Source organism: Cetorhinus maximus, chromosome 7, assembly GCF_964194155.1.
Source record: "Cetorhinus maximus chromosome 7, sCetMax3.hap1.1, whole genome shotgun sequence".
In the NCBI taxonomy this organism is placed as follows: domain Eukaryota; kingdom Metazoa; phylum Chordata; class Chondrichthyes; order Lamniformes; family Cetorhinidae; genus Cetorhinus; species Cetorhinus maximus.
The window spans coordinates 50,632,378-50,648,595 of NC_135885.1; the positions used below are offsets into that span (position 1 = coordinate 50,632,378).

Below are 16,218 nucleotides of genomic sequence, written 5' to 3' on the forward strand. Positions count from 1 at the left end.
CAATCTGATCCCTAATTCATTAAAATCAGTTGAACCTCTAACTGACTTGAACAGGGCAAGCAATTCTATTTTGTAACCTTCAAACGATGCACATCAGTTGCATAAAACTACAAGGTCGCAGCGTAATACACAGTGCAATGCTTCTTTGCTTCAGTGTACCTTCTTAATTTATCTTGAGCAGCACCATTAGATATCTATTTTAATGATTGACATTTTGTTATAGCTGCAAACTGTCACGTGCATTTAATTAGCTTAAATATCTTTTTTGGAACTGACAAAGCCAGTTGTTTCCTTTTTTCTAACCTTAATTACCTTACCTCTAACCAGAAGCTGCAATTCACAGAAATTTCCTTCACCCATTGATCTTAAGATATGTCTATTTTGACCATTTGCTCACAAGGAGCACATGAACAATAGGCTAAATGGGACAAGCCAGATTAACCAGCGTTCTTTGTTAGGAACTAAATATCATAGCCATGCTCCTGACCTCAGGCTACCTTTTGAGCAATATCATCAGAGCAGCTGCTGTTTTAAAATGTATTTGGAATATAGTTCACAGTAGCTTTTTCTACTGTTTAATTGTGCCAAATGGAGAAATAATTTTTGTAACTGCATAAATATTAGCTTTTCCTATTCACTGTTTCTTCAGACCTGTAGTTTTCTGGTAGGAGACATGTATTCTGATTTAGCAACTTTTTTTGCAATAGGTTCCACCAGATGTTAGGAAGATGGGAACTGATTCTTTAATCAGACAGACAGACAGAGGCAGAACTGCACAAGTAGGAGGAAAGAAAAGCCCTTACAGGATTGAACAGGTACCAACATCCAACTTTTAACATTGTTATGGATATTGAAGATGCAAGCAGGGTCACATTTATTGCCCATCACTAATTACCCTGAGAAGGTAGTGGTGAGCAGCTCACATTTTAGATTTTAGGTCTTCAGTTCTAAGTTATGGATCCAAGGACAGTAAAGAAGCAGTAATATATAGAAGATAGAGTAGGGATAAGTGAAAATTCTCTGAGCTGAATGTCACAAATGGTGTTCCCCAGGGTTCTGAATTGGGGTCTCAACTTTTCAGTATATGGTAATGACTAGAATGAAGTAACGGACAGTTACAAACCCAAGTTTTCAAATGACACTTGAGTTAGGGGTCACAGTAAATTATGCAGATGAACACAGTCTATTTCCCTTTATAAATTTCTGACTTAAACAATTGGACATAACTATAGGAGATGGGCTTCAATGTTGGACAGTGTGATGTCATGAAAAAGACAAACCAGAATATTTTCTTAATGGTGAGAGGCTTAAGAATAAAAGGATTTAAAAGGTGTCCATATACAAACATGACTTAAAAGCTAGGGCTTGTTATAAAGCAAAGCTAAATGATTGTTGGTCTTTATCTTGAAAGGTTTGAAATTCAAAAGCTAGGAAGTGGATACTTCAGTTGTACAGAGGCTTTGTCAGATTCTATCGAGAGTATTGCACTAAATTTTGGACACTGAATCTTGGGAGGTGTTTATTTGTCTTGGAGGAAAATATAATGCCGATTCATCAGTATGATACCTGGGATATGGAGCAAAGGTAGATAAACGGAGTTGAGATCAGCTGTGATCAAATTGAATGGCAGAACAGGCCCAAGGTGTTTAAAATCCTTATTGTGTTCCTATATTCAGATCAGGATGATGTAGAAGTTAGGAGACTAAATGTTAGAAATCAAGAGCAGCAATGTTGTGCAAGCACTCACCTCCAAGTTCCACTCCAAGTCTACACCATCCTGACCTGTATGAAATACAGATGTCTTGGAGCTTTACCCTGGCAGCTGAATAATACATTGTATTAAGTAGTATAATGCTCCTATCTTTATAAATTATCTGATTTTCCATGAGCAATGTCAAGAGAACTTAAAATCACAGAATCGTTATAGTGCAAAAGGAGGCCATTCAGCCCATCATGTCTTCACCAGCTCTCCGAATGTGCAACTCACTTAGCACCACTCTCCCACCTTCTCCCTGTAACTCTGCACATTCTTCCTTTTTAAGTAAGAGTCTAATTCCCTTTTGAATGCTTCGCTTGAACCTGCCTCCAACATACACTCTGGCAGTGCATTCCAGACCTTAACCATTCACTACATGAATATGTTTTCTCATATTGATTTTGCTTCTTTTGCCAATTACTTTAAATCTGTGCTCTCTCGTTCTTGATCCTTTCATGAGCAGAAACAGTTTCTCCGTGCCTACTGTGTAGACCTCTCATGATTTTGAATACCTCTATCAAAACTCCCCTCAGCCGCTTTCTCCAAGATAAACAGTCCTAAATTCTCCAATCTATCTTCATTGAGCTGAGGCCAAACCGGTGTCTTAAACACTTTTAACTTAACCTCCTTGCTCTTGTACTCTATGTCCCTATAACTAAAGCCTAGGATATGGTATGCTTTATTGACTGCTCTCTCAACCTGTCCTGCTACTTTCAATGACTCATGCATTTTTACACCAAGGTTTAGGGAAATTTGGAAAAATTGAAAAAAATGTCAGAGTATCCGCTATCTCTGCAGCTGTTGTTTTTTAGAACCCTTGTATGTAGGCCATCAGGTCCTGGGGATTGATCGTATTTTAGTGCCTTAATTACCTTCATTTTCTCACTCATTTTAGCACATGGGTTACCCTCTATTTGTGGTATGCAAACATGCATCTTCTACTGTGAAGACAGACACACAATATTTGTTCAACATCTCTGCCATTTTCTCATTCCCCAAAATACTCTAGCAGAGGTTTAATTTGAGAGTAAAGATAAGTAATATTTATTGTTGCAGACTTCTCCAAGAGATGTTAAACTCAGTCACACTGTGAAATCCTCTGCTTCTGCAGTGACCAGAAATGGCTTGAAAGGAAGTGAGTATGTCTTTGCAAATAAGAGTATGGAAAAATTTGTGATTGCATCCTCATTAGAATCATATGTGATGTATATTAATCATGTCAAAAAATTATTTATTGTACTGCAGAACATTGTCATATTTTAAAACTATTTTATATTGTATGGGATTGATACTGTAAAATACAAGTTTAGGATGCTATGTATCCAGTAATTTGCGAAACTTTACTGCTCTTTGTGGGTATGCCATGCATTCAGTAACGTATTAGCAAAATCTATAAGCAACAAATGTTTGTTTCTAACTGCAAATCTTAATTAGTTTGAATAGTGAATTTTGCCTAAAATGAAGGAATAAGGACAACATCAATGATCAGAGATAGGATGAAGTTATAAAACATAAAGGTAAAATAACTACTACAAACAAAAGGAAAAAAAAAACAAATTAAACTGTTGGTGCAGTTATGTAAGTAGTATTCAGATCAAAATAGATAAAAATAGACCTGAAAGACTGAAGAAGCAAAGGTTAAAAAATGTACACCATAGGAATTTGGCAGTGTTAAAAGGTATATATTTAAATGTAAGGAGTACAGCAAATAAAGCCAATGTGCTGAGGGCACAAATAGACACATGGCAACATGATATCATTGCTATAACGGAAACTTGGCTTAGAGGGGCAAAAATGGCACCTCATCATCCCTGGAAATAGAGAGTTTTCAGGCAGGATAGAGAGGGGGAATAAAAAAAGGTGGGGATGTAGCATTATTGTTTAAGGAATCAATTATAGCTGTGAGAAGGGATGATGTACTAATGAATCATCGAATGAGTTCATATGGGTTGAGCTTAGAAATAAAAAAATAGGCAGCCACACTGCTGTGAGTATGCTATAAACCCCCAAATAGTGGAAGGGAGTTAGAAAAGCAAATACATAGGTAAATTCCTGAGTGCAAAAACAGTAGAGCAATAATAGTTGGGGACTTCAATTACCCTAATATCAACTGGAATGCGAAAGTGTGAAAGGCACAGAGGGCACTGTATTCAAGAGAACTTTTAGCCAGCATGTAACGAGCCCAACGAGAGGGGTCGCAATTCTAGATTTGGTCTTAGCAAATGAAGCAGGGCAAGTGGATGAAGTAGCAGTGGGTGACCATTTTTGAGATAGTGGCCATAATACAGTTGGATTTAGCTTCATTATGGAAAAGGACAAAGATAGAACAGGAGTAAAAGTTCTAAATTGGGGGAAGTCAAATTTTACAAAGCTGAGAAGCGATCTGGCAAAAGTGGACTGGATACAGCTACTTGAAGGAAAATCAGTGATAAATCAGTGGAAGGCATTCAAAAGTGAGATTCTACGGGCGCAATGTAGACATATCCCCACAAAAAAAGCATGGTACTACCAAATCTAGAAACTTCTGGTTATCCAGAAGCATGCAGGGTAAGATAAAGCAGAAAAAGAGACGGTCATAAAAAACTTAATACTATAGAAAGCCTAAAGGAGTATAGAAAGTACAGGGGTGAAGTAAAAAAGGAAATTAGGAAAGCAAAGAGAGGATATGAAAAAAATACTGGCAGTTAAAATCAAGGAAAACCCAAAGGTGTTTTATCAGTACATTCAGAACAAGAGGATAACCATGGAAAAGGTAGCGTCTACCAGAGATGTAGAAGGTAACATATGCGTGGATGCAGAAGATGTGGGCAGGGTTCTTAATGAGTCCTTTGTCACTGTCTTCACAAAAGAGAGGTATGATGCAGACATTCTAGTGAAAGAGAAAGATTGTGAAATATTAGATACAGTAAGCATAAAGAAAGAGGAAGTACTAGAGGGACTGTCATTCTTGAAGGCGGATAAATCACCAGAGCCCAGATGGATTGTATTCCAGGCTATTAAAGGAAGCCAGGGAGGAAATAGCGGATGCTCTGAAGATAATTTTCCAATCCTCACTAGATACAGACAAGGTACCAGTGGATTGGAGGACTGCGAACATTGTACCATATTTAATAAGGGTGCGAGGGGTAGGCCAAATGATTATAGGCTGACCCATCTGACTTCAGTGGTGGGCAAATTATTAGAATCAATTCTGAGAGACAGGATTAACTGTCACTTAGAAAGGAATGGATTAATTAGGGATAGTCAGCATGCTTTTGTTACGGGAAGGTCATGTCTTACTAATTTAATCAAATTTTTTGAAGTAACAAGGAGGATTGATGAGGGTCGTGCATTGGATGTTGTCCACATGAATTGTAGTAAGGCAACTGACAAGGTCCCACATGGCAGACTGGTCAAAAAAGTAAAAGCCCATGGGATACAGGGGAATGTGGTAAATTGGATCCAAAACTGGCTCCACATTAGGAAACAAAGGATAATGGGTGATGGATGTTTTTGTGAATGGAAAGCAGTTTCCAGTGGTGTTCCATAGGGATCAGTGTTGGGTCCTTTGCTGTTTGTGGTATATGTTAATGATTTGAAATGTGGGTGGTATAATTGGGAGATTTGAAGATGACACAAAAATTGGCCATGTAGTTGATAGTGTTGTCTCCAGAATGATACCAATGGTTTGATTAAGTGGGTGGAAAAATGGCAAATGGAATTCAATCCAGCCAATGCATTTGGGGAGGGCAAACAAAGCTAGGGAATACACAATAAACGGGAGGATATTGAGAGGGATAGAGGTGGTGAGAGACATTGGAGTGCATGTCCACAGGTCCCTGAAAGTGGCAGGACGGTTGGATAAGGTGATAAGGAAGGCATATGGATTGCCTTCCTTTATTGGGCGAGATATAGAATACAAAAGCAGGGATGCAATGCTGGAACTTTATGAAACACTGGTTAGGCCACAGCTGGAATTTTGTGTACAGTTCTGGTTGCCACATTACAGGAAGGACATAATTGCTCTGGTGAGAGTACAGAAAAGATTTACAAGAATGTTGCCAAGTCTTGAAAATTGCAGAAAGATTGGATATGCTAGGGTTGTTTTCCTTAGAACAAAGGAGGCAGTGGGATGACTTAATTGAGGTGTTCAAGATTGAGGGGCCTAGATAGAGTAGACAGGAAAGACCTGTTTTCCTTAGCGATGAGGTCAATTAATGGGCCACAGATTTAAGGTGATTGATAGAAGGATTAGAAGGAACATGAGGAAAAACTTCTTCACCCAGATGGTGGTGGGTGTCTGGAATCACTGCCTAGTTTGGTGGTGGCGGCAGAAAACCTCAACTCATTTAAAAGGTACCTGAATCTGTAGCTGAAGTGCTGTAACCTGCAAGGTGATGGACCAGGTGCTGGAAGGTGGGGCTAGAATGGGTGGTTAGTTTTTTAATTTTTTTTCCAGTGCAAACATAATGGGCTGAATGGCCTCTTTCTGTGTCGTAACTTTTCTATGGTTCTAACAAGGGGCAAAAATTTGCAGAGAGGATCTAGAAATATTAGGAATGATTCTATTGAGAACAGGATTGGCAAATAAATATTGCAGGATATAACACATTTAGAAATGAAAGGGAACTAAGGAAGGGAGGTGGTATATCTGTTTTAGTTAAAGATGAAAAAATGGCAGTAGTAAAAATGATGTAACTGGTAGTAAGATAGATACAGAATATTGAGTTAAAAGAAGGAATCCATCACCTAATAATGGTATAGCATAGACCACAAAAATGGAAGGGAATTTGGAAAGAAATATGAGGCTTTTTTATTCATGGGATATGGATGTCACTGGCTAGTGCCAGCATTTATTGCCCATCCCTAATTGCCCTTGTTCAGAGGGCATTTTAAGAGTCATCCACATTGCTGTGGGTCTGGAGTCACATATAGGCCAGACCAGGTAAGGATGGTAGAATTCCTTCCCTAAAGGGCATTAGTGAACCAGATGGGTTTTTACAACAATCAACAGTGGTTTCATGGTCATCATTAGACTTTTAATTCCAGATTATTTTATTGAATTCAAATTCCACCATCTGTTGTGATGTGATTCGAACCCGAGTCCCCTGGGTCTCTGGATTGCCAGTCTAGTGACAATACCACTACACCACTGACTCCCCATGAGGAGGCGAGGAACAAGGATAGGATAATGTTCATGGGAGATTTCAACTATCCCCAAATGACCTGGAAGGAAGAAGTCCAGAAAGGAGTAAAGGGAATCTAGCTTTAAAGTCTACACAGACTTTTTTCTCACTCAATATATAAGAAGTTCAACAAATAAAAAGATTCACTGCAGTATCTTATAATGGGTAATGAACCAGAACAAACAGGAAAAGTAAGAATAGGAGAGCATTTTCATAATCGCGATCGCAGTATGGTAAGCTTCAAGAATAGGATTGAGGATGACACAAGTAGGCCAAAAAGTAAGATAATAGATTGGAAAAAAGAAAATTGAGGAAATAAGAGTGGATCTAAAGAAGGGAGAAAATCTTGAAAAATAATGACATAGAAAAATAATGGGAAATCTTTGAAAGGATAAATGTATTCTACTAAAAGCCAAAAACATGCAAACTAATTATAGGGCACCATGAATTAATAAAGAACTAAAAGGAAAATTGAATCTAAAATAAACAACTTATAAGAAGTAGATAGATGCTAAAGAAGAGGGGAAAAGGGAATACAAAGAACTTAGTAGAAAACTTAATGTATATAAAAAAAAACAAAGGCAAAGATAAATTTCAAAATTATCAAGGAATGTAAAAAGAAATGTGTTCTAAGGACACAAAAAAACCAAAGGAAAATTAAAGTAGGGCCACTAAAGGATAAGCAAAATAACCTCATACTGGAATGTTTACAAAAAGAAGTGAGAAGAACACCTTGAGACAGAAAATATAATAAAAAATAGTATGGATTCCAAAAGGCTAGTTATGTCTAACTAACCTCATAAAATAGTTGAAAGAGTAGTCAAGGGTATTGTAGTAAACGTCTCATACCTGGATTTCATGGGCAGCTCATGACAAAGGTTAGAGCATGTGGAGTCAGGATGGATAGCTGAATGAATAGCAAATTGGCTAAAAAGTAAAAGGCAAAGAGTAGGGATAATGGATAGTTATTCAGATTGGATGAAGATAGAAAGCAGTATTCCACAAGAATCAATGCTGGGATCCTGGTTATTCATAATTTACATTTAAGGTTTTGGACTCAAGGATAAGTAACAATATTAAAATTTGTAGATGATGCCAAACTGGCAAGATGGAAGGCCGTGGTATAGCTAGCACCAAGAAAAAATGTAACATAGTAAAAGAAGACATTAAAAAAAGAAAAAAAGACTTGCATTATGTCATGCATTTCAATACCATCAGATGTCTCGAAGCGCTTTACAGCCAATGAAGTACTTTTGAAGTGTAATCACTGTTGTAATGTAGGAAACGTGGTAACCAATATGTGTACAGCAAGCTTGCACGAACAGCAATGTGATAATGACCAGATTCGGTTTTTTTTTTGTGTGGTGTTAATTGAGGGATAAATATTGGCCGGAAAACCAGGGATAAGTCCCCTGCTCTTGCTTGAAATAATGTCATGGGATCTTTTACGTCCATCTGAGGGGGCACATAGGGCCTCGGTTTAATGCCCCATCCAATGGACAGTGCCACACACTCTCAGTACCGCGCTGGAGTATCAGCCTTGATTTCTGTGTCCAAGTCCGGGAGTGGGACCTGAACCCAGAACCTTCTGACTCAGACAAAAATGCTACCAACTGAGCCACACCTGACATTTAAAACCTGCAGATTGGGCAGTTAAATGGCAAATGAACATTGACATAGCTGAATGTGAAGTGATGCAAGTGATCTTTGGTAGGAATATTAGAAACATCGCCTACACCTTAGGAAATAAGAAACTGGAAAGGGTGGAAGAGCAAAACGATCTAGATATAGAGATGGACAAATTATTAAAAGCAGTGTCATAGGTAAGCATAACAATTAAAAAGGCTAACAAAGCACTAGGATTTATTTCTAGATGTTAAGATATCAAAAGGGGGGCCAGTTAGCCTGTTGGCTAGGAGGCTAGCTTGTGGGCCAAATTAACGCCAGCAGCATGGGATTCGATCCCTGTTCCAGCTGAGGTAAATTTGGGGCCTGCCTCCTCACCATACCCAAAATAAAAATCACACCATTAAGGCAAAATACTGCAGATGCTGGAAATCTGAAACAAAAACAAAAAATGCTGGAAAAACTCAGCAGGTCTAACAGCATCTGTGAGAGAAAGACAGAGTTAACGTTTCGAGTCCATATGACTTCTTCAGAGCTAAAGAGAAGTAAAAATGTGGTGAAATTTATGCTGTTTTAAGGAGCAGGTGAAGCTTGATAGAAGGCCAGCGATAGGCGGAGGCAAAAGAGAGATTGCCAAAGATGTCATAAACAAAAGGTCAAAGGGGTGTTAATGGTGGTGGTGCTAGCTAAAGTAGGTGCTGATGGTGGCGTTAAGGATAGAAAGCAGAATGTGATAATAGCTGGACAAGGGTAAACACTTTGGAAAGAACAACATGAATAAGTGACAAATGGTCCTAGTGGGGGTGGGGTGGTGAGAACTAGTTGGGCCAAATGGCCTGTTTCTGTGCTGTACACTCTATATAATATAACAAGTGCAATAAAGTATTACCTGGGACAGTTATGTCAATAAACAGGTGTCACTTTTCCATTACATGACTGGGCGTTATGATGGTCATGACTGCACCTTGATAAACATACGTTCAATTCCTCATGTAATCCAGAACCAGTAGCGATGTACTATGTGGAGACCAGCTCCTCCCTGCATATGATCATATCTATGTGCACCTTACCACCTCCTGATAGTTGTCAACGGATGTTAGTGAGAATCTAGAAGCAGACTGTAACCACCTTTGCAGAACTTAGACATTGGACCATGAGTGCAGAATGTGGGGTGTGGGGCAGGGTCTTGGTGTGGAACTTTAAAAAGTAGTGTGAATGTGCACATTGCAGTAATGTTGACAAGTATGTCTAATCACTAACATCACAACCAAAGTTGATTAACCATTTTGTTTTATTGATTCAGGTTCTGTTTCATTACCATCTTCCATATCCCTCACTAATATGACTGACTCTGCAGTGGACAGTATGATGCATTCAGAGCCTCCTGAAAATTTTCCAAACTGTGATAGGGTTTCAGCACCACCTAGTTCTGTAAGTCTCCCATGATGAATATGTATATCAATGGACAAAAATTAGATACATATCAAATTTAGAAGTTTAAAGCAGTGAATTGCAAATACAGTAATTTTTGGATTGTGGAGATGTAATACTTTTGAAAGAAAAACAATTTACTGTGTGATTTTGTATTTTATCGTTGGGCAACCCAAAAGGCTCAGTGAATTTATGTAATGAGTAACTTGACCTATCAGGACCAGAAAGGTCCCTGGTTCAATCTTGAGTTTGTCCTGAGTTGGCCAGTCTGAGCTGGGCAGTTGGAGGAGCATTGTAATTGGCCTGGGTGCCCCAGGTTAGGGAGGGGAAGATCATGCCAGAGTTCTTACTCCTAATAATTAACCAAAGATAATTGTGTCTGTGAGCATCAACTGGACAAGATCAGGCTGTGATTTCTACCCCTTCCTGCGGTTCAATAGCCCCATAAATTCAGTAACAAGACTGATGTGTAAATACTGACCACTTGAACAAGGTACTGGAAGACAGCTAGCACTTAGGGAAGTATGCCCCAGCAAACTTGTCAGTGCATGCAGGAGGGGAGGGAAGAAAAGCATACTTTTTAAAAAATACAAACATACAGAGAATGCTGGAAGTACTCAGTAGGTCCAATGGCATCAGTAAAGAGAGGACGGTAAGGTTATCATTTTCCATCAATGACCTTTATCTGGTTCTAATGAAAGTTCAATGACCTCAAACTTTTAACCTTGCCCTCCTCGCTCCACAGATACTGCCTGGCTTGCAAATAAAATCAATGAACTTTTGGATACGCTATTTATAATAAGGATGTTATCAACAAAATGTTGCATGTAGTAAGTTTGATGCAGGAAGTTTGTGTCATAAGCAAGACCTTGAATATATAATTACTTGATCTCTTATGCTCATGATAAGTCATTACACTGGTGTCATCTTTGTCTTGCTGCTTTTCTCTGTTCCCTGTTTATTAACTTTTCTGTCTTTGTCCTCCCTGTCATATTGTTCTCTTGTCCTCTTCTGCTTATCTCTTGTCCTTTAGGTGTTAGTTAGGTGTGATGAAAAGGACAGCATTTTCAGCTGTGGACCTCTAGGCAGGGGAGATCCAAATGCTACTGCAGGTGGCAGTTATCTTTTCCTCATCTTTTTTTAGTTGCCTTGTCTGTTATCCTTCTTCCTTCTCACTGTTCTTTTGTGCAATTGCTTGCTTTTTATTTGGCATAAGTGGTGTCATTAGGAAGACATAATTTTCTATTTATGGCTGCTGAACGAGGAGCAATCTGGGTTGTACTGGAGGATGTGGGTAGCTTTTTCCAAATCCCTGTCTGCACCTGCAATCTGAATTTGAATGTTTTCTCCACAGGTGCTGACTGAACACCTCAATGCATGATTTTCAAGTTTGTAGGGTGACATTTGGAAAGCATTTTGATAGTAGGGGGATTAAAGTTGAATGGAATAGGTGCTTGGATCGGGCAACATTAAGAAGTGAGGAAAGAAGCAAATGGTAAAAAGTGTGGAGGTTAGGTAGGAAACTATGGGTGGTTGTATAGAATTGGACTCTTAGCATGTCTGACTTTAGGAAGGGATTGTAAGTAAAGCTTTTGTAATTTTACAACAGGCACTTCCCAAAAATTGCAGTTAAGCTTAATGAGGAAAATTGCTGACTGAGTTCAAAAATGGCCTGGTTTAATTAACCTTCACCTTTGGACAACTCCTAACCTGAAGATAACATTTGATCTTGACTGTTCTGTGACATGCCATGGGAGATCAACTTGTATTTGTGACCTTTTATATTTGAAACCGTGTGTTATAAAATATAAGTCTGTTAAAACAGTTAATCAGAAAATTTAGTAAAGGTAAACGCGTAAGACATTTACTCAGGAATTATGTTTAGTTTCAGAACCCACAAAGCATCTTGAATTTTATCTAAGACTACAAGTTGATGTAAACAATTGGTTCTTTCTCTGAAACAGAGTCTTGAGTCTAATGAGACTGAGGATGAAATTCAAGAAGTGATTACGTATCCAGATGGAAAGGTAAGAAATCACCTATTTTGTATTTACAGAATATTGATGACTTCTTGTAGTAAATTTATAATTTTAGGTATTTTTCATCATTGTTACTGTTTCTCCTTGTCTAGCAAGATCATGTATTAAAAGTAATGAATGGCTGAAACAAGCTTTTAACATACCACCCTTTCATCTGTGGGAGCTTCACTTAATACAGCTTAAATCAATGCAGCGAATGCCTCCTGTACAAGATTACGTTTTGGCAATCTTGGCTTTTTTTTTAACTTATTCTTTCTAGGGATGTGGGCCTCACTGGCAAGGCCAGTATCCTGAATTGCCCTTGAACTGAGTGGCTTGGTAGGCCATTTCAGAGGGCAGTTAAGAGTCAACCACATTGCTGTGGGTCTGGAGCCACATGTAGGCCAGACTAGGTAAGGTGGCAGATTTCCTTCCCTAAAGGATATTAGTGAACCAGATGGGTTTTTATGACAATTGATGATAGTTTCATGGTCACCATCACTGAGCCTAGCTTTATATTCCAGGTTTATTAACTGAATTCAAATTCCACCATCTTGTTAGGAAATAGAGATAATTTAAGTAAGTATTTGTATTTATGAGTGTTAGGAATGAGGTTTAGCTTTAATGTTTTAAGTTTGATTTGTATTTCTATATCTGCGTGACAAGAAAATGTTAAATTAAGTTTTAGTTTCACTTTTAAAAGGTGCTTGCTTTTCTAATGAGGCTTTTATGACTGTGGCAGCTAAGGTAAACAAACAAGGGTGGAAGAATTGGGCTGTTGCCTCGCTATAAGGGTCTAGAGAAGCAGGTCCCTCCCACCTACACACACAGAAAAGCTAGAAACAGCAGTTTTAGAATCTGTTGGAGCTGAGCTGATTTTGAAGGTAGCTGCCAGAGAAGCAGCCTAGAAGGGGCAGATAGCCAGCTCCCAGCTAAAGTTGGTTGAAAGTAGCTGCCAGAGAGAGACTGGAGAAAGGGGACAGATAGCAAGTCCCAAGCTAAAGAAAAACGCCAAAAATCCAGGGGATTTTCCAGGGGGTCCTAAGTTAAGAGTGAGGGGCAGAGAGAAAGGCTCCAAGCTTCAGATTTAAAGAGACAAAAGCTGCAGAAAGCAGATTTAAAGTGAGAACAGCTTGCAAGAAGCAAGAAGGCCCAAAGAGACAAAACAAAAACAAAAACAGAAATACCTGGAAAAACTCAGCAGGTCTGGCAGCATCGGTGGAGAAGAGCACAGTTGACGTTTCACGACCTCATGACCCTTCAACAGAACTGCTCTTCTCCACCGATGCTGCCAGACCTGATGAGTTTTTCCAGGTATTTCTGCTTTTGTTTTTGTTTTAGATTTCCAGCATCCGCAGTTCTTTGCTTTTAGAGAAAACTGAAGGTCTGTAACTCTTTGCTATGGGCATGTGAAGCAGTGTATACTGTTGACAACTGAGTTAGTGAGAGAGAGTGCATGGAAGACAGCTTGAATGCATGTGGTGACCCAGGGAAGAGGAACATCAGAAGGAGAGTTCAAAACCCTGGAGGTGCGCCCTTGCGGAAGGCGTCTGAGAGAAAACATTGGTTTGGGAGAAGATTCCAAGGCGAGGTCTTGGAGAGTGGAGATTGGAAACCCTCATGTGAAAGACGGAGTTCAGTGAGACTGATTGGCTCACAGTATGACAAGCATCTGGAGGAGTGGAGGAGTTGAGTAGAGATCCATAGCATCTGGTTCAGGTGGCATCTGTCACTTGGTTTCAGAGTGTGGTGTGTCTGACCACAGGGTGCCATAAATTTACATGGACTGTGTACTTACTGTGGATATTAGAGTATAAGATAGCTTTTGTAACTTGTGTTAACTTTACAAATCTGTATATATCTGTAAAGGTATAGTTGTGGGTGAAGGAGCATTTTAATATAGTTCATCCTTTCTTTTTTAATAAATGTTTATCCTTTTGTTAAAAGTTCATTAGCTGACTCCGGTGACTCTATTCAGTATCCACTCTCCACGTATCTAAACAAACAAATTTAAAGTTAGGATCTATTAAGCTGGGTTCCACCCTGGGATCAGGGTGGTCCAGGGGTCATAGCAACCTGCCACAACAGGATTTGAATCCATGTCCCCAGACCATTAGCCTGGGCTTCTGGATTACTAGTCCAGTGACATTACCACTACACCACTGTCTTCCACGTTTCTTTTTTCTTGTGCAGCACTTCTCAAACTATTTTCCAACATGGTCCCATTTTAACACTTGAAAATTAATGTAACCAACAAAAACAAGTAGCAATAAAGCAGCATAGTAACATAAAACAGCACATTCAGTATGTAATTATTAAATTTTGTATATTATGGATCAATATATAATACATCATATAAATATGAAGGTGTTTCTAAAATACGTTGTAAAAATATATTTTATGTACTCCCGCTGGATCTTAGCCAGGAAGCAGCAGAAGCATTGGTTGAGGGTTTTGAGGTGACTGATGTTGGAGCCCAGATCGTTACTCAGCTCCAGGGTGACAGCATTAGGCTCAAGACAGAGGTAGTAGCTCAGCAGCGGAGGCATCGCCGCTGGGTTCATGGTCAGGGCTGGGCTTCGAGACTCAGTGGGTGGCCACTGGCAGGAGTCCAGGGCCTGGGAAAGAGAGACCGATAGATGGGCAGGGCTGAGCGTCACCTGGGCCTTGGTACTAATGCAGAGCATAGTCTCTGAGGTGGAGGAGTTTGTGACCCTATTTGCTATTTTTGCGGTCCCAATTGGCATCTCGACCCATAGTTTGGGGACCGGTGTTCTAGTGGGTGCACATACACATCCCATAGCTGTCCATAATTCAACATGAATGGACACTAAACTGGCAACCCCATATAGACAACCTGTAAGGAAAATTTCTTGAATTGCTGAATGAATTATACAGGACTTTCACCATAGACCTGCACTTGAAAAAGCAACTTACAAGCAATGCTTCATGCCAGAGATTTTGCATGGGCGAAAGCCAGACTCTCATAAGGCTGATGAGAAGCAGATTACAGCTTTTGATATGTGGCTGTGATGATGGGCCCTTAGAATCATCCGGACAGAGCAAAGAACCTATCAATTTGTCTGCAGGAAAATTGGAGTCCTGGTATCTCATGGGCTTTTAGCTTAAGTGAAGTTGAGGAAATTGAGAAAACAACCACTGAAAAAGGCAGAGTGAGAGTCTGGTGTTGGTGACACTAGAAGGTGAAACCTCAGGGTAGAACAGGTCAGGTCAGATGGATGTATGGGCAGAGGGAGGAATGACAGCGGCACACAGAATTGTTGTGAACAGAGAGATGCCTATGGTCCCTCGTGGACTATGGTTACTAATGGATGGATGGAAGAAAAAATTCACATTCATGCTCTTCTGAGCTGACATTCAAAATGCATTGTTAATGTCATGTAGTGGGAGCTTTGATTTGTAGCTTGTCTTTATTATACTTGGTAATGTTTGATATCAGCACTGGTACCAAAATAGTACAGTATTCCATTCCTTAGATTTTGCATCTGTTTTCTGATGAGCAGACACATTCATTCAGACTAAAGACTGGTTAGTGAAAAATAGCACTGCATCAAGAGTATAACATTGTTTAGTGTTACAGTGCTGGGGAAATCCTAGTAGATTTCCATGCTGGATACCATCATGGGTTTACCCTTCTAATTCTGCTCCCCATCCTAGGTTAAGGTCTTATTGAGCTAAATGTGGTTTCAGGCATATGTATTGGTGTCAAAAAAAAAGAAAAGAAATAAAAATACCTGGAATAACTCAGCAGGTCTGGCAGCATCTGCGGAGAGGAACACAGTTAACGTTTCGAGTCCATATGACTCTTCAACAGAACAGGACTCGAAACGTTAACTGTGTTCCTCTTCACAGATGCTGCCAGACCTGCTGAGTTTTTCCAGGTATTTTTATTTTTGTTTTGGATTTCCAGCATCCGCAGTTTTTTGCTTTTATATATATATATATGTATCTGTGTGATGGGTCTATAAGCAGGAACTGGTCAGTTAATTGCATTCTCAAATTTCTCTCCTTCTCTGGAGGGGCATCTTGCCTATTGGTTATCAGGACGTTTTGTTGAGATCTGAAACTAACTGCATGGTGAATCTGATGAACTAACTTTTGTACTAGCACTCCACTGGTCCGAAGCCCAACAGAGTGTCTACTTTCAAATTTTGTCCATATTCTTAGTTTTGGCACATTTTGGATAGTCTGAAACCAGGTT

The 16,218-nt window shown here is 39.4% G+C and overlaps 1 protein-coding gene across 1 annotated transcript in view; it reads left to right on the plus strand.

Moving 5' to 3' along the window:
- LOC144682784 (centrosomal P4.1-associated protein-like) overlaps positions 1-16,218 on the plus strand; it is a 97,317-nt gene that overhangs the window by 67,386 nt on the left and 13,713 nt on the right. Inside the window, 4 exon segments of the mRNA XM_078545486.1 lie at positions 708-815; positions 2,813-2,891; positions 9,851-9,978; positions 11,943-12,005. Of these exon segments, the coding sequence (XP_078401612.1) occupies positions 708-815; positions 2,813-2,891; positions 9,851-9,978; positions 11,943-12,005 (378 nt within the window).